The sequence below is a fragment of the Oncorhynchus nerka genome, linkage group LG17, assembly GCF_034236695.1.
Source record: "Oncorhynchus nerka isolate Pitt River linkage group LG17, Oner_Uvic_2.0, whole genome shotgun sequence".
Lineage (NCBI taxonomy): Eukaryota > Metazoa > Chordata > Actinopteri > Salmoniformes > Salmonidae > Oncorhynchus > Oncorhynchus nerka.
The window spans coordinates 23,508,536-23,528,431 of record NC_088412.1 but is presented as its reverse complement, the minus strand read 5'-3'; the positions used below and the strand labels follow the sequence as shown (position 1 = coordinate 23,528,431).

General features: G+C 40.5%; 1 protein-coding gene across 2 annotated transcripts in view; it reads left to right on the top strand.

The window, feature by feature from the left end:
* Positions 1-103: 103 nt before the first annotated feature.
* Positions 104-19,896, top strand: part of LOC115144915 (TLE family member 5-like) — a 42,097-nt gene continuing 22,304 nt past the window's right edge. The window contains exon 1 of one of the 2 annotated variants that reach the window (XM_029686054.2): positions 104-1,089. In XM_029686054.2, coding sequence (XP_029541914.1) covers positions 1,063-1,089 — 27 coding nt within the window. In that variant the 5' untranslated portion in view covers positions 104-1,062. The remainder of the gene's footprint in view (positions 1,090-19,896) is intronic. The other variant, XM_029686055.2, reaches the window with a different exon arrangement.

Sequence of the window (19,896 nt, the reverse complement as noted above, 5' to 3'; positions counted from 1 at the left end):
CAGAAATTAAATGCAGCTAGTGTTCTCATTCAAGGTGGAATTTGTGTTCCCTTCCACGAGGGGCGCTAGTTCTTTAGCCATTACATTTCTGGGATGACGTTTTGGGCATGTTGAGAACTGCAACGTAGAACGTTTCAGATAGAAATACATTTTCTTTTAACACTCACTGCGTTCTATTCCAATTGGCATAGAATATGATTTGTTCTGTATGGTGGATATCTTTGTGGGGCGTTTTGTAACGTCGCAACTTGCCTCAGGAATGGAATGTGGACTCCAGCCTCCGCCACAAATTCGGATTTAGGCTAGGGACAGATTTGACAGACGCTGAGCAAGTGTATACTTTAAAGTTTACTGTAAGATTTGTTAATGTTAGTTTTTTTTGCGCCAACTGTTTGTTTACCAGCACCAGTTGTTAATAAACGGGAGGAATTCAATTTAAGCGAATACAGAGGTCAATTTTATTTTTGCGAATTCGAGCAGTTTTCCCTCTGAAGCGTTGTGTGTTAGCGGACATATAGCTTTAGCTGGCTTTGTTGCGTTGGCGAAAACACACGGCGAAAGAAGACCGAACAAAAGAAACCAGGAAAATACCTAGCGTTATCCATAACATTTGTGGTTATATGCATATTATATTTAGCTAGCTAGTGTACTAGTTACGTTACCTATAGGCTGAAAACTAACATTAGCAACAGCGATTAATCGTTTTGAGCGACAGCCTTTGAAGAATTAAGAAAGGACCATTCAAATGGTTGAGGTTTGTATTTCATCACCAACGAAAACGAGATTCCAGCTGGTAGCTACTAGGCTACTTTTGTCGAGTGATATACACCTGGACAAACAAGAGATATTGATTAGCTAGCTGACGCCAGCTGCATCACCAATTTTGGGGACAATAACTAGCGTTCGCTAGTGAGCTGGTCAACTCGTGTGATTATTGGCTAGATTCGAGTTTGCAAATACGGACAAAGAGGGGAACAACAAGCCAATATTTTTGGGGGGCTACATTTTGAACACTCATCATTCATCGTATTTGGGAAGGAAAACAATAAACAAGGAATTGACATGATGTTTCCACAATCCAGACATTCAGTAAGTGGATTTTTAATGTAATATTCGGAGAATCACTAGATTATTTTCTGTATTTAACTTGTTTGTCTGCGTGTGCCAGTTAGATTGTATCTAGTTATACAATGAGCAGACATCGTTACTTTGTATTGCATCAGGTTTTTATGTTTTCAGCATGTCACTTCCATCAAAAAAAATGATCGTCACATTTAGTTTCAAATCTGAATTAAGCAGACCCCCTAGGGCAATTTGATTACTAAACCAGACATAAATTAGGGCCTATTTATGCCTAACCACCCGTATTATGCTTAGCTACTTGTTGTGCCCATGCATTTGTATGCCGTTTGTTGACTGCGATTTCACTGGTTATTAATTAAAGTGGAAAAGAATCATGCTCATTTCCAAGTATTTGCATCAAACTGTCGGTGACACAATTACAATATTTGTTCTGTTCAATACAGAATCGCATGGTTTGCAGTGCTAATGAATTTGGATTGCAAGGTAGATGGGAAATGTAGAACGGATGGCTATTTTACTGTAGCTACAAGTATACAAGCCCGACAACTTAATGCATACAGTGTAGTGATTACTCTTACAGGGAGCCCCATATGATGACATTGAAGAAGTTGGGGACTTTGCAGACATGATACAGGAACTGGGGGTAGATTTGGTTCATGTCCAATGTTGAAACATTTAAGATAATTAACTTTCGAAATCAGAACTGCCCGTCTATGATTTGTTGTCAATTGAATTTATAGTTTCTTTGACAACGATAAGTACGGCTGTCTACATGATCCTCTTGACAATACAATACTTAAGTGAAGTATCTACCTGAGTATCCAGAATATATTGAGGGGTAGAGCTGGTACTGGCTTGTGATTCATGGCCTGCAACCCATGTAGTAGGTCTGTGTTGTGCCTTAATAACCACGTTTCCATCCAGTTGTTACGCAAGTATAGTAATGGCGTATTAATAAATAACATAACACGACAGGTGTTATGGAAACATGAAGTGTCGGTACAATTTCGTTCGACATTGTATCTTTTTGTGTCTAAAATTAATTGCATGAAAATTGGTGGCGTAAACCATCACTCGGAGTCACGGGATGATATGCCAAGTTGTACAACCACAACGTGGGAAAGCATTAAGGGCCTGATTCAGACTTAGGAAATGGACGCTTTTTATACGCACGCCTTTCCTACGCACTTCTCAGTAGTTCTTTTTCAGGCTTACGCGTCGAACACACCGACAGTGTCATTGCATTTGGTACACCAGAATTACGTTAATTTCCAATGAAACGCTGCGTTTGCCTTGCAGCGTGGCAGACGCAGTTGCAGTGCGTTTACTCTTGTCTATACGTTGGATTTATCGAACCTATGCGTCAAACTGTATGCATAGGTGGCTTGACAGAAATGGTAGCAGAAGTTGAATGTTGAACCTTTGTTGCATACATGTGCAGATGATGCTGCATTCTATTTTGAGCAATGATGCTGACCGGTGTGATCGACAGCTTCATTGCATTTTGGTACACCAGAAGTAATTAATTTCCAGTGGAACGCTGCGTTTGCCTTGTAGCATTGCTGTTGCAGTGCGTTCTGTGTGGTGCATACTTTGGATTTATCGAATGTATGCTCAAACTGTATGTGTAGACGACATGACAGAAATGGTAGCAGAATGTGAATGTTGAACTTTTGTTGCATACACATCCAGATGATCCTGTATACTATTTTGCGCAAAAACACTATCGGTGTGATCAAGGCATTCGTTACCTTTTGCCGGCGCGTAATGTTGTTCCCTTACACGCACTTGAATAAATGTAATTCACCTGGTGAAAACCCTCCCACTTGCTGTGTTTTTCCTCATGGAGTTGTCATTCAATAGGGGTTTCAGTACATTTATATAAAGACATCTTTAAAAAAAATCTAATTTACTAGATTATAAGGAGAGAACGTTCATAACATTAAGGATCAATGAGAGAAGGCCATGTCAATACACACATTCGTCTCCTTTTCAGCACCAATTGGTGCATTCAAAAATACTCTATTATTTGGGGTTAGGAAAGTATTTATGAATAATTAAAAAACAGGTTTGGAACGCCATTACACAAAATATATTGGTTTATCAAAAAAATACACTGGTTTGATTCATCCTGAAAATTACCATATTCAACTGTTCCAGCCATGACATATTGGAAGGTGAGAAAAGTGTAGAATATGGTTTGAACAGTAGTCTATAAATCTACCTTAATAGTCCTCACTTATTGTAGAACTGTGACAACAGTCCAGTCATCATGAACCGTGCTTCAGGTTTAAACTGATACATATGGTCTGCGTTCCATAATGATTCAAATAGGCTACAAGTCCCAAATTATTTCCCAACTTGTAATACGTTAGCCTACTATGAACCACTATTGCTAGCGATCCTCAGGAACAGCCACACGAACGTGACCGAGGAAACGTAAACAAACAATATAAAATGGTGCAAAGTGTAAGGAAAGTAACACGGTTATAAATGCATGCGGGTATAACTGACGGTGGCTACCGATAGTGGCTAATACAATACATTGTACTTAAAAAAAATGTTTTTTATATATATATACAGTGAAAAAGTCCAGGCATATAAATTAAACATTCTAGAAATCAAATGGGGTGTATCTGTAGACACACATTAATTTCTTTGATCTCCACCTAAAACAAATAGCGGGTGAATAGCATGCTATTTTCATGCTTAAGATCAAGGTCAGACTACGCGTAGAGAGAAGTACTTAAGGTCGGACCACCCGACCCCCACCAAAAGAGTTTGATGATGAGCTTGATGCAAATTTCCTATAAATATTGATGGTATTATTTGAATGCTGGTGAGATGATGATCGATGCTTGGCTGCAAGTTATCAAATAAAAATGGTATTGCTCTTATCCATATCTTATAACCTACCCTGTCAACTTTATCAGAGAAATGTCTAGAGAGCATGCGGCAAAAACAGACTGGGCAAGTTTACAATTTATCGCAAAAGTTTTGGCTGTCGTCGGTAGATGGAAACACATTGAATTTCTTGGTACTTTTTTATGTGCACTACGTCATCACACACAGCATTTTGTCCTTAATATGTCAGTTACATGGAAACACCTCTCGTGGAAAAATGTGAATATTCTTTATGCATATTTTAGAATATTCACCAAAAAAATCGGTCTCCATTTGTATTAAAACCTAGCTATTGTGTGTAATGGAATGCATGAAAACAACTAAACCTGGTGGGTACCTTTTTATGACTGCAATAGGCCAAAATCTTTTTCCCAATTTCCCATGGTAATAGAAATTGGTATATGGAAGAAAAAAAACTGATTCTCAACCCATGGTCACATAACTCACATTTGTGTACATATTCGGGTAAAAAAGGAACACTTCAGTAAAAGTCTATTTGAAATGTTCACATTACTGTCATGTGCTAAACAAGCAATTGCATTTGCACGGTGTTGGTGCTGTGTAGACCCTGTCGTTCCCAGCTCAAATAAAACCTGAAATTAAAGTTTTGGAATACAATGTCGGCAAAAACTATTACAAGATTATTATGTTACCACAGTGTGCTTGCTCCATAGCAACAATTTGTCATTGCCAGTGCCAACGTAGAAGGGGGAGGAATTGTTTGCTCAGGCTAGAGCCTGGATGTCTCACGATATGAATGGTGTGCCCTTGTGCATGCAGCCGCGGTCTCTGTTCTAAGACTGGCAGTGTGTCTGAGAAGACTGCAACGGTTCCAACCGCTTCATCAGTGTGCAGAGGAGAAGGAAAGAGCTCCTAATTGTGTGAGACACCGAACTGGATCCCCATCCCATTCTACAGAACCCTTCAACTGACTGAGACACTTTCTGTATTTTGAAAGTTATATCTTGAGAGCAAGGGGAACAACTACTAGAAGGCTCAGAGCGAGTGACGTTTGAAACGCTATTAGCGCGCGCTAACTAGCTAGCCATTTCACTTCGGTTACACCAGCCTCATCTCGGGAGTTGATAGGCTTGAAGTCATAAACAGCGCAATGCTTGACGCACAACGAAGAGCTGCTGGCAAAACGCACAAAAGTGCTGTTTGAATGAATGTTTGCGCGCCTGCTTCTGCTTACCACCGCTCAGTCAGATACTTAGGTACTTGTATGCTTGTATACTCAGTCAGATTATATGCCTAACCATAAACATGGTGTACCTAACCATAAACATCAATGCCTTTCTTAAAATCAGTACACAAGTATATATTTTTAAACCTGTATTTAGTTAGTATTGCATGCTAACATGCATTTCTTTTAACTAGTGTGCAGCAATTTGGGCCGCCTGGCTCGTTGCGAACTGTGTGAAGACCGTTTCTTCCTAACAAAGACAGCCAACTTCGCCAAACGGGGGATGATTTAACAAAAGCGCATTTGCGAAAAAAGCACAATCGTTGCACGAATGTACCTAACCATAAACATCAATGCCTTTCTTAAAATCAATACACAGAAGTATATATTTTTTAAACCTGCATATTTAGTTGAAAGATATTCATGTTAGCAGGCAATATTAAACTAGGGAAATTGTCACTTCTCTTGCGTTCATTGCACGCAGAGTCAGGGTATATGCAACGGTTTGGGCCGCCTGGCTCGTTGCGAACTAATTTGCCAGAATTTTACGTAATTATGACATTACATTGCACAACCTTCAATTTTACAGCAATATTTAGACTTATGGATGCCACCCATTAAATAAAATACGGAACGGTTCTGTATTTCACTGAAAGAATAAAAGTTTCCAGATTTGACCATATTAATGAACTAAGGCTCGTATTTCTGTGTGTTATTATAATTAAGTCTGATTTGATAGAGCAGTCTGACTGAGCGGTGGTAGGCAGCAGCAGGCTCGTAAGCATTCATTCAAACAGCACTTTACTGCATTTGCCAGCAGCTCTTCGCAATACTTCAAGCACTGCGCTGTTTATGACTTCAAGCCTATCAACACCCGAGATTATCCTGGCAATACTAAAGTACCTATTAGAACATCCAATAGTCAAAGGTATATGAAATACAAATGGTATAGAGAGAAATAGTCCTATATCTAGAACCTAAAACTTCTTACCTGGGAATATTGAAGACTCATGTTAAAAGGAACCACCAGCTTACATATGTTCTCATGTTCTGAGCAAGGAACTTAAGGAACGTTAGCTTTTTTACATGGCACATATCGCACTTTTACTTTCTTCTCCAACACTGTGTTTCTGCATTATTTAAACCAAATTGAACAGGTTTCATTATTTATTTGGGACTAAATTGATTTTATTGATGTATTATATTAACTTAAAATAAGTGTTCATTCAGTATTGTTGTAATTGTCATTATTACAAATATATTCAAATCGGCCGATTTTAATCGGTATCGACTTTTTTTGGTCCTTCAATAATCGGTATTGGCGTTGAAAAATCATAATCGGTCGACCTCTAATGTAAACTTCTGACTTAAACTGTAAATAAGAGATTTCTGTTTTAATTTTCAATACATTTAAAAAAATGTCTAAGAACATGTTTTCACTTTGTCATGGGGTATTGTGTGTAGATTTTTTACATCCATTTTGATTTCAGGCTTTAACACAGCAAAGTGGATTAAGTCAAGGGGTATGAATACTTTTTGAAGGCACTTACACAATACTGTTCAAAAGTTTGGGGGCACTTAGAAATGTCCTTGTTTTCCATGAAAACATTCATGAAATTAGTTGCAAAATGAATAGGAAATATAGTCAAGAGGTTAGGTTATAAATAATTATTTGTAATTGAAATAATAGTGTCCTTTGCTTTCGTCAAAGAATCCTCAATTTGTAGCAGGTACAGCCTTGCAGACCTTTGTCATTCTAGTTGTCAATTTGTTGAGGTAATCTGAAGAGATTTCACCCCATGCTTCCTGAAGCACCTCCCACAAGTTGGATTGGCTTGATGGGCTGCTCCCACAACAGCTCAATAGGGTTGCGATCCAGTGACTGCTGGCCACTCCATTATAGACACAATACCAGCTGACTGCTTCTTCCCTAAATAGTTATTGCTTGGTTTAGAGCTGTGTTTGGGGTCATTGTCCTGTTGTAGGAGGAAATTGGCTCCAATTAAGTGCCGTCCACAGGGTATGGCATGGCAAAATGGAGTGATAGTCTTCCTTCTTCAAGATCCCTTTTACCCTGTACAAATCTCCCACTTTACCACCACCAAGCATCCCCAGACCATCATGTTGCCTCCGCCATGCTTGACAGATGACATCAAGCACTCCACCAGCATCTTTTATTTTTTTCTGCATCTGATGAATGTTCTTTATGATCCAAACACCTCAAACTTAGATTTGTCTGACCATAACACTTTTTTCCAATCTTCCTCTGTCCCAGTGTCTGTTTTCTTTTGCCCATCTTAATCTTTTTATTTATATTGGCCAGTCTGAGATATGGCTTTTTCTTTGCAAGTCTGCTTAGAAGGCCAGCATCCCGGAGGCACCTCTTCACTGTTGATGTTGAGACGGGTGTTTTATGGGTACTATTTAATGAAGCTGCCAATTGAGGACTTGAGGCATATGTTTCTCAAACTAGACACACTAATGTACTTGTCCTCTTCCTCAGTTGTGCACCGGTGCCTCCCACTCTTTCTATTCTAGTTAGAGCCAGTTTGCGCTGTTCTGTGAAGGGAGTAGTACACAGCAATGTACAAGATCTTCAGTTTCTTGGCAATGTTTCACATGGAATAGCCTTCATTTCTCAGAACAAGAATAGACTGATGAGTTTCAGAAGAAAGTACTTTGTTTCTGGCCATTTTGAGCCTGTAAAAGAAAGCCACAAATGCTGATGCTCCAGATACTCAACATGTTTAAAGTTTAAAAAAAAATATATATATATATTTTTTTTTAAAGGCCAGTTTTATTTATTCTTTAATAAGAACAACAGTTTTCAGCTGTGCTAACATAATTGCAAAATGGTTTTCTAATGATCAATTTGACTTTTAAAATGATAAACTTGGCTTAGCTAACACAACATGCCATTGGAACACAGGAGTGATGGTTGCTGATAATGGTCCTCTGTACGCCTATGTAGATATTCCGTTAAAAAAGCTGCTGTTTCCAGCTACAATAGTAATTTGCAACATTACCATTGTCTACACTGTATTGCTGATCGATTTTATGTTATTTTAATGGGCAAAAAACATATTTTAATGGGCTTTTAAAAAATAAAACAAGGACTTTTCTAAGTGACCCCAAACTTTTGAACGGTAGTGTATGTCAGATTGGAAGATTTAAACTGGAGATTAAGATATGAGATGCTCTCTCAAACTGTGAAATGCTTAACGTAGAATATTTCTCCTTCATATATTTCTTTAATAAACTAAGTATATTCCAAGTTATGGTGACAATTGTAAGTTTACGCTATTTTACCTTGATTCCTATGCAATTAAGGTGTTATAATTTGAATGGTTTTAAAGCCCTATTCACACAGGACTCGTATTACTAGAGAATGTTGTAAGTATTTCCCCTTCATTCTGGGCGTGAAGATATTTCAACATGTCCAGGCGATAACAGGTTACACTGAGCTTGGCTTCCCAAGTTTCTAAATCGCACCAAACCGTCTTTGGTGTAGCGTCGCCATAATATTTGAATGAAGGAAGTGTGATCACAATCATTAGAATATTTTAGCCATCCGCAGTGGAAGACGTCCTAAAGTTCCCCCAGCCTTCAGATGTGTGCTAAACAGCGCACTTTCACTTGAGATGCATGTGCTATGGATGATAGTGAACTTGTCATTTCAAAAAGTTTACCTTAGTTGAATTGCTGCTTTGCGATCTATTAACAGCAAGGGTTGCATTAAATATACACTTTTTTTACTTGTGCATTTGGCGATGTTCAATTCATTGTCGCAACCTATAAACAAAAGAATTCACCGTGAAAGTTTATACATGTAGGCCCTTCGTATATAGGCTTTGCACAGCACATTTGTTTTAAGCATTAATTTATTGAATCGGTTGTTTTTTTTGCTCAAACTTCGAGCAACACCTGTCAACCTTGGATATGTCTCAAAACACAGGGATGTCGAGTCGCACAGGACTAGTAGTATCAGAGGACCTTGGCGTTAGTAGGTTTTCGGCTGGAATTTTCGGCTGATTTGGATGGAACTTAAATTACTGATGTGGTAATTTGTGCCCGTGCACGTAATTATCTCCCCCAATAAACTACTCCTGTGGGTTTAATAAAGTGAATGTGCTTACAGTCCATGCGGTACTGTAGCAGTTACAGCATGATTTCTCCTCTTTCAAGCCCCTGTTACCAGCATCAAGTGTTTAAACCCAGGTGTATTTGCATACATTTGGTTGTGAGTGACTAACACAGATAAGCAAATGGCAGATGATGGATAAAACTATTGCTGCTGTAAGTAGAACCCACGGAACAGCTTGTCGCCACTGCTGCTAAATTTGTCAATATGGGAGTAAAATCTCAAACCTATAGACAATACAAGAAGTTTGGCCTTGATTCACAGGTGCATGATCACACACACACACCCAGCTTGTTTCGCTTTATCAATGTGTTTCCTCCCAGATCTGATGCCGTGGTGGGAGGGTCGGGGCAGAGGATGCACAGGCATTATTAAGGCCACTTGAATTAATAGTACAGCCCCCAGCCTTTTTCTCTAAAGCCTACAACTGGGGGTGCGGGGCTTAATCCCTGGTCTCCTGTATCGCCCATTAATCAAACTCCCATCCACCCCTGCTTAATCGCTCACTCTCTCTCACACACACACGCACAAGGGTGCCATCTTCACTTTTCTCTAGCCAAAGCTGACATCCACTCGTCAATGCACTACAGATTGCACACCCGTTTTAAAATAAAGATTTCCCATGTCTTTCGCTCTCTACCACTCACCCATACACAACCTCAATAACAAGGGTACAGACATGTCTTAAAACACACACAGATATCCTTAGTGGCTTCAATGGTCTCATCTGCTTTGTTTTTTTTATCAAATTAAATGTGGAGCTTGACACACACACAGCCAGCAGATGTCAGGGCTGCTCATTAGCATGCCGGAGGGCCCAGTGCCCCACCAACCCCGCGGGGGGGGGCACAGCTATTGAGGGTCTGAGTGCAGGCCACGGGTCACAGGTAATATGGATTTTTGTGGGGGGCCACACCGGCTGGTTTTCAAGTGAATATGGGTTTGGGGAATTGGGACAGTCTCTAATTCCCCATCATGAACACACACATTCTATGCAGGGTATGCACACCATACACCTCTCCCCACCCTGGGTTCATACGTCCCAGTTATGGAGGACTAACACACGAGACTGGTTCTGTCCCCCAAAAACATTTATTTCACTAAAAGCAATTTCAGTGAGTGCCAACTAGATGAAATGCTAAGGCCAAATCATGTTGAAAATTTGACTTTGCCATTGCTGCAAGTGAGTATGTAAAAAAATATATATATTTTGAGCTCCTGGTTAGAATTCATTACTTCTCAAATCCTCAGAGAAGTGAAAGAACCACAGCATTTATATTGTGCTACCTAAAAGAGCTGTTCCTCTTATTATTCAGAGACCTGAAGATTGCAAGAAGAGACACCTGTTACCGCCCATCTGGCTGCTCTCTCTATGAGTGATGTGTATGTGTGGGGGTAGATTTTATGAGCCTCTGTTTTATTTGTTAATAAATGATTGCATGCTTTGTTTGTGGGGGTTGGCCTTTTGTTGTCTGCATACCTTATTCCCGTGTGTGTGTGTGTGTGGAGAAAGAAAAGGACAAAGTGGAGGATGATGAAAGAGAGAAAGCAGAGCATGATGAGGATGTTTGTATGTGTGTGTGTCAGTGAGGGTACAAGCAGTATGTGTGGGAGTGTGTGAGGAGGGGGGTTAGAAGTGGAGCAGTGCCTCCATCAGTATTCAGCAGTGGCTGTGTGGGTGGGGGGTGTAACCGCACCCCTGAGCAGAGCACTGGACTGGAACAAAGCGGCTAGGCGAGGGTTTTTTTGATTGGCCAACCCCGGCACAGACCCCAGACCTGCCAGAACACAGGCACTGCAGAGACCAGACAAGAGAATTAGCTGTACTCTCTCCCTTCATACACGCAAGGCAGGAGAAAGACTTGAGCAACAAAACATCTCATCTTGGAGCTCATTGAAAACCTCAGAGATCTATGGCAGGAAGCCCTCCCAGACTGGACTGGTAGTGCCCAGGGTTAGGCTGTGGCCCAGCTGGGTCTAACTAGCCAGAAAGCTACCGTCGTTGTTTAGCAGATAGGAGTCAGGGTCCAGAGGGAGCATTTTAGTGTTCCATGCATGTCAGGCCTTCTGCTTTCATTGTCCATTTTTTAAATTTGTTTCTGAAGCTGGGGGTAATCATTGTACTGCCCTTTTGGAACCTTGTAAGTAATAACCTTGCTTTTTAGAAAGAGACATCAATCACAGGCACAACCACACACACTCTAATCTCACAGCCTCCTTCACCAGGATATTTTTAATCTTGCCCATGGTCTCCAAACCTACAGCCCTGTTGCCCTCACTGCTTTCCTTGCTCGTGACAAATTTCCCCTTGCATGGCTGTCTCCTTCGGGTTGTTACAGCCCCTGTGCTCTTGCCCTGGCTTGTGTGTGTACTGGTATGCCCTCCTCCAGATTGCATTGTGCGTTTGGACTGCCATGCTTGGCCGGCTTTGCGGTGGGGTGGGGGCAGCCTGTTTGCGAGTGCACTTCACTAGAAGTGATAAAAGTAGAATAATCACATTTTAAAGCATCTTAACAAGGTCAAATCAGCTAGGCTCAGGGTGGGGGATAACTGTGTCTCTGGAATGGGGGTAAGCCCCAGCCTGGTCCATGGCGATAATAATCAAATTCCTGGCCCAAACCGGATTAGACTCCCTGTTGCTGTGTCTAAGGCCCAGTCCGGCGCTTAAGACACAATCCAATTCCTCAGCCCCTAACATGCAGGGGTTAGCCCTGAGCCAGCCAGCTCACTCTACTGGGTACACTGGCTTTACAACCTCTAAGCTGGGCCTTTAGATGGAATTGTTTGTGGGAGCTCTTCTTGGATGGAAGATCTTATCATGCGTTGTAGTATAGTCCTTGCTATGTAGGTCTGTGTACAACGCTGTAACTTTGCTGGATATTGTGGGGGGGGGGTCAATGAGTTCCGGTGTCAACACCCCTCTATGGTGGTCCAAGGGCATGTCCCCCCCACACCAATGTTTCTATATTACTTTAAACTGTGTTCTTACTCTTAAGTTCAGAAAGTCACCACCCCACCCCTTTAGCGACATTTAAATGTCAACCCATTATTCTATTTGTGTACTCTTTACTACGCTTGTCTAGTATATGGTCTTGCATAACTCATTTCTTATACCTAGTTAATTTAAATGGAGTCGAGGCAGTCTGAGTCCAGAAACTTCTTACTTGGTTACATCATTTATTTAATTGCTGTATTAATTCATAAAATAATTCAGTGACAGTCAAAACCTAATGCTTCAATATGGATCAAGCAGTAGACTTCAACATGCTCAAGCAATATATTTAAAAAATACATAGCAACAACTCATCATTCACCATAAAGTAAAACACATACACATTCAAAACAGTTAATAACCTTATACAAAGGTGGGCATATAGTGGTACAGAGTGGGGTCAGCTCTATAGCCTCAATTCACTTAAATACACCAAATACCTGTTCATGCGGGTCACTGCCAGAAATGAAATTTGGGTATATTGTTTTCCTATCTATGGTTTCCAGCTTCTCCTGGTGGATATGACAGACGGCAACAGTTCAATCTGCTTTGTGTCATTGTTAAGCGCAGCCACGTCTTCAATCTCCATGACAACCAATGAAATCAAAATGCAGGCAACAACATTTGTTATAGCACTTGGGCTACAGTTAGTGAAGATGAGTTGAACTGATAGTGCTTTTATAACTCAAATTCTCACCTGATGACCTGTTCATCCTCTCCCTGCCTCAACGTGAGAGGTGCTCTCTCTCTTTCTCTCCTCTCTCCTATCTTTGAACCCTGCCATAATCACATGACCAAATATCATTATAATATGAAAAAAATGGATGGCCTTAACAATGATTGGGTTAGCTTATTAACCAGATGTATTTTTTATTAGCTAAATTATTTATTTACTATGTGGCAATATGTATAGCTAGTGTCATGACGTTGCCAGGTTAGGGGTGGTTTATGACACACCTCCCCCATAAATACCTTTCGCCCTTTTTCTCGCCACTCTACAGAATGGACTCTTGGAAAGCCCTTTGTTAACATAGAGAGAGTATTGTAACATCAAAAAGTTGGGGAAAAGAACAATCTTTAGGTAATCCAACCAGTTGAAAGTATCCGTTGGTACTTAAAGAGTATGATGTCCGATCAGTTGTCGTCTGAAACATTATTACTGATGATAGGATGACACAAACTGTATCTTGGAAAGTCTACACATTCTAGTTATCAGATTCACATAGAATCAACTTAAATGTTTAAATATGAAACTATTTGTGAAAAGATTAAATGTAGTTTTAGTTTTTAAAACGAGAGAAATGTTTTCATAAGAAAAAAATGCTCAATCAGTGGCCACGCCCACGTGAATAGGCATTGGTTGGAAATGATGAACCAACCCCTTTTCCCCATTTCTATAAGAGCCCCCGTGACCCAATTGACGGTGAACTAAGCCAACCTCAGCGTGAGCTATGGTTGCGAATGGTTGAACGAAATGAACATTGTGTTCCCGAAAGACGTGAGGACTGATGTCCATGTGTTTAGAAGGGTGAATTTCAACGTGGAGGTGACAATTGAAACGCTGGAAGGATGAATTTCGACGATACCAGCCAGAATATAGCATGAGCTTATAGTATGGCAACTTGGTATGAACTTTGAACTCTTATTCAGTAAAGAAGTGATACATCCTAGACGTCGAGTTATCAGCAGCCGCTGTAAACGTGCGTGGCCTAGGAAAGGATGAACAATCTCTTCGGAAAGACCGGGTACTACAACGTATCCGTTCTACCACGTATCCGTTCTACCACACGACGACGGTACTACAACGTAGCCATTGTACCACAAGACGACAGACTACAACGTATCCTCCCAGAAATATTCTTCAAAGGACAAGGGAGATCTCTGCTGGGCAACCCAGTCTTCCATCTTCGACCAATCTATAGAAGCGCAGCTCCGAGTAAATGTATTTCTTGCATTTTCCTTTTCCGAATGGGCAGTCATTTAGAATGCATAAGATTCTGTATTTACGATAGCATAGCTTCATAAGGTCCGATAGAGGCCCAATCCTTTTGTTTCTGTTTTCCCGCGCTTTCATTCAAACCCAACCCCCTTTCTTTGTGTAACCAGCCAGTTTCAGTTTCGTCCACTAGGGACGTTTTTTTTTAATTACATAGTTAGTCATCAATGTATGATCCTTCCTGTGTATATGAAATTCTGTGTGATTATTTAGTAAATAAATAATAAATAAACAATTTGTATTGCTGATTCAACTTGTTAGCCAGGGTTCGTGAAGATAACCAAGAATTTACGACGTTCAGATGAGACTGAATACGTAATAATAATAATATGTTTAATAAATGACTGCTATTGATATGAAAGGTTACCAGGTCTAAGATTTTTTTTGGAAGACAACAGCTCTATAAACATTATTCTGTGGTGCCCTGACTTCCTAGTTAATTACCAGTACGTGATTAGTTTGATCAGGTAATATTAATTACAGAGAATTGATTTGATAAAATAGCATGTCATATCATTTAATCCAAAGCAAAGACACAACACTAGCTAGCTGACTACATAGTGCCAGTCTATTCTGAATTGTACAATGAAGTTAGCTAGCTAGCTATGTAGCCATTCATTCAGTTAGTTCTCAGCACTCCTCCCAAAAATATTATGTCCTGCACTTTTATCCTCTTTGACATTGTCACCTCTATTTAAGGGCTCTGGCTACTTTTTCACTAGAGTGAACACTGACTCACTGAGTGCTGCTCATTTGAAACTGCAGATACTGTGCTAGCTAGCCATCTAACGTTAGCCTAGTTAAAATAGACAACTTAGCATTGAAACTGCAGATACTGTGCTAGCTAGCCATCTAACGTTAGCCTAGTTAAAATAGACAACTTAGCATTGCATCAGTCGGTACAACTCTTTTTACACTATCTCATCACCAATAGTTTACTAATTTCACAACATAGGAATACATTTATGAAATGTTCATGAACTTTTACTCGTTTTTAATGTTCAAAATATTTATACATTGGAACACTCGTGAATATAGCTGCCCAGGGCTAGAGACTAACTTTTTTCATCGTCCCAGAATTGTCCCAAAGTGCAATTTCAACCATCCCAAATTTAACATTGGTTGTTTATTTTTGTTTTGAAATGCCAACATGGGTTTACTCATGGATCTAGGTCATTCAGTGATTTTTAAAAGGCTAATAAGAGTACTACTGAAATAAATAAATGGGTCTGTCAAATGAGCATGAAATTGACATTAAAAAAATGTGCCTCTAAAAAGGCCAACACTGGAATAATATTCAAATAAATGTTTCATAAATGGACAGGTAACTGACAAAATAAAATAACTTGAGTAAATGAGGGATACAAAGTAGGCTATATTGAAAGCAGCTGCTTCCACATGGCTGGTTCGTGGGTTAATTAAGCAATTAACATCCCATCATGCTTAGGGTGATGTATAAAAATGCCCAGTTGCCCATTATTTTGGCTACCATGTCTAGAAGAAGAGATCTGTGACTTTGAAAGACACTTTCAAAGGAGCATAGGGGTTTAAAGTGTGTGGAATTTCTTGTTGAAGGATGTTGTTCCAGCCCTCCAATAGAGTTCCTGACACTTGTGGAATCTATGCCAAGGTGCATTGAAGCTGTCTGGCTCATGGTGGCCCTACAAAGTCATTATGTTGGTGATTCCTTTATTTTGGCAGATACCTGTACATAAAGTGTAGCCTATATGATAAGTCCACACCAATGCTGACACGAGGGAGGCGCCAGAAAATGTAACCAAACTTTAATGAGACTTTTAATTAAATAAATGTAGGCTAAACGCCAGTCATGTTTGACAAATGTAATGAGGATAATTAACATTCACTTTTAAAGGCTATATTCTGTTGACCCAGGCCTACTCGAGGCACAGTTTGTTCAGAATGAAATGGTCACGAGCGAAGAGAAAGGCCAGTTACTATTTTGCACTGACCACACCATCACCCACCTTGCAATCTGAGAGGAGGCAGTCAGCATTTTGAAACTATTTAACCATAAAATGTAATTGTTTTAAAACCTGGAGATTTTTTCATTTTCTGAGGCACGTCTTAGGCCTACCTTTCGAAGTAGCCTTGCCTAAGTCAGACCATAGAAATGTTGAGGATTTTTTTATAAACACTTCCTTATGCCATTGTAACCAGCATTTCTTTCATGTTCTATTACTTTTCAAATCAACATTCTTTCATTATTCAACAGCCACTGCTGTGTGCGCATTGGTGTGCTTATAATGTGAAGAAATACATTTATCAACATTTTAAGCTAAACGTTCTGATCTGTGGCATCAACCTCATTTGCATTTTTAACATGTTTTGATGAAAGCCTACAGTGGTTGTATGGATTTTGGATCTATGGTGCCAGAACCATCCCAGACATATTTTCTACGGCACGCCCTTAATTATGATCCCTGTAGCTACCTCTCCTCAGCGAACACCACAAAGAGAGAGAGCAAGTGCGTGCCCCTGAACTGTTACTGCAGATCAGAGCAATATGTCAGTCGGCTGCCTCTGGGGACCGGGTGCTTCCGAAAGCATATTTGGTGGTTGGGGATCCAATCATATACTGAACAAAAATATAAACGCAACAAGTAAAGTGTTGGTTTCATGAGCTGAAATAAAAGATCCCAGAATTTTTCCATACCCCCGCCAAGATAATTACTCCACCTGACCGGTGTGGTATATCAAGAAGCTGATTAAACAGCACGATCATTACACAGGTGCACCTTGTGCTGGGGACTACAAAAGGCCACTCTAAAATGTGCTGTTTTGTCACACAACACAATGCCACAGATATCTGAAATTTTGATTGAGCGTGCAATTGGCATGCTGACTGCAGGAATGTCCACCAGAGCTGTTGTCATTTTTGTTCAGTATTCTTTAGTTTTGTAGAAAATGAGGAACTGAGTCAGTTTTAAAGCCACATAAAACCAGCAGCTGCCTGGTGCTTTACAGTCTGAAAATGTTTTCAAATCCATCAAACTGATCATGGTATAATATTGGGGATGGGGTCAAATTGATGTGTTTCTAATATTGGGGGGGGGGGGGGCGGGGGGGGGCGGGGCGTCATGTCCCTGTCCCCAAAGTTACACACATCTGTGTGCTATGTTTGTTTACTGTCGCTATAGGAGTCCATCTAAGGCAGTAAACAATTTTTGTTTCAGGTAGGTTTGTGTTGAGGTTAAAGTGTTGTTCATATGTCCATATGCGTTAGTAAACAGATTTGCGTTGCGCATTATATTTCCCTTATCCCCTTCTAATTATCTGTCTGTGAGAGATTCCCTTCTGGTTCTGTTCCACCCTGAATGTGGTGATGCAGAAGTTGGTCATGTCAATATCCCCCCCACCTTCCTTTCCTCCTCTCTCGCTCTCTCCTCAGTCTTCCCGTGGAGATGTAAACAGGGAGCCGGAGCTCCAGGAAATGCAATCCCCACACTGCTGTTCCCCTCAGGCAGGATTTACAATTGAGGAGGATGTTTTCTGATGATACTCTGTGTTATTGTCGGCGTGTGTGTGCATGCATGAAGCATAGCCTGTGGTCTGATCTGCCGAGCAGAAACAGGATTGGGTTTGTAATCCTTGTTTAAGATAGACATTATGGTGCGGAGTAGATTTCACTTGGATTATATGATTTTCTTTTTTTCAATAGCTGGGCTGGGTGGGGGAGGAGGAGGAAAGGGATGGGTTATAAATGATGAATCCCATGTAGTCAGTGAAGACTATTGCCCCACCATAGCACAAAGCTTTGTAATGCTTTAATTGCATCTCAAAGGAGTGGGGAAGAATCAAATTAGGGATTGTCCTACATTTTGGAGCTGTGTGTGAACAGTACTTGTGTGCGTTTGTGAGAAAGGCTGTGTAAAAGTAGGCTGGATTTATTTATGTATGCGTGTGCATGATTCATTCCAAGGACTAGGTGTTGGCTTCAATGGCAGCAGCAGAGCATCTTTATGGAGGCTTATCTCTCTCTGCATTGAGACGTGCTGACTTCACAAACTAAAACACACATTTGCGCACTTACACACTCATACTTAAAATACACATTCTCACATGTACGTACACACACGCGCACACATTTGACACTCTCACAGCGAGCAGGCACCTTTTTTCGTCACACCAGATGGCATGTGACACAATATTACGGCAGTATTTCATTAACATTATGTGCATCCATCTGTTGTGTGCTCTAAGGCCCCATAGAGCCTCTTGTTTCGGTCACTTTACAGCACTGCACCATCAATAGTAGACTCAGTACTACTGCATGTTTTATATAGCCTAGAGTACCTCAAATCGAATCAGTTTATTGGTTGCGTACACAGATTTGCTGACGTTATCGCCGGTGCAGCGAAATGCTTATGTTTCTAGTTCCAACAGTTCAGTAATACCTAGCAATACAATAACAATACAGACATAATCCAAAAAGTGAAAAATAAAAGTTTGACATTTCGTAACGAGCAACATCAGAATGAGCAATGTCAAGGTATATAAATTCTGGGGGAAAATCAGACATCACATGTGGGTGAGGTTAAGGGTAAGGGGCCTACATGGTTGGGGGTGCTCGAGCCACTAGTTGCACCTATCCACAGATCTAGGATCAGATTACCCTACCTCAAACCCCAGCCTTTACCATTTAGATTGGGGGACAAAAAAATATGACCCTGTATCAGTGGTTAGGGGTAGCTTCTACCTACTCCTGGTTGGAGCTTTGTTCAAAGCAAGGCTGACAAACTACTGTGGGAGGAACACTGCCCCCCCCCCCCCCCCCCCCCGGGAATGCGCTACCTGGGGCTATTGACTCCGATAACCTTTTGGTATATTAAGTGTTTGCATACTGTTACACACTGAGGAAGCAAGAATCCCTCCCCCTCCCCAGTCCTAGCTCTGTCTGGGGGCTACCTGCAGGGTCAGGCTGACTATAGCCACGGTTTGCTTTGTCTTTGCAACGGTTGGCTGGATATATGTTAAAGGTTAGATCAATTGGAACTTGGAGCCTGTAGGCTATGTTTGTGTAGAGATTTTGCTTGGTGATAACGATGATTGTAATGGATGAGGCCTACTTGTATGTAGCGGTTTCACTTGGCCTCCTAATTGTTTTGATTGTAGGGAATGTGGCTTAGCATTTAGCCTTCCTTTGTTTTTAGGATAGTTAACATACTGGCTATCAAAAGTCTGTAAATCTTTACAAAGTTAAAACGGGTTTGGCAAAATCTCAAATCAGTCAATCTGTCGGATCTGGAACCAGCTGTGTTCTTAGGAAAAGGTGTCTACTATTAGGCGTACCTCCTGACGTCACAGTATCTACAGCAAGACGGAGGGTGCACATTTCCAAACTGGTTGCATTGTTGAAATTATAAGGAAAATAATTGTATTTCAACGTGTTCTAAGTGTTGTCCAAACTCCCAATGTAGTGAGACTCCTTTTAGTGAAGAAGCCCATTTATGATTCATCACAAACAACAATTCTGCAATGTGTTGAATGGGCTTCTGAATGTGACAGGTCATTTTTTTGTATAGCTGTTATTATTGCTGCAATTGCAAATTTGCAAAATAATATATGCAGTTATG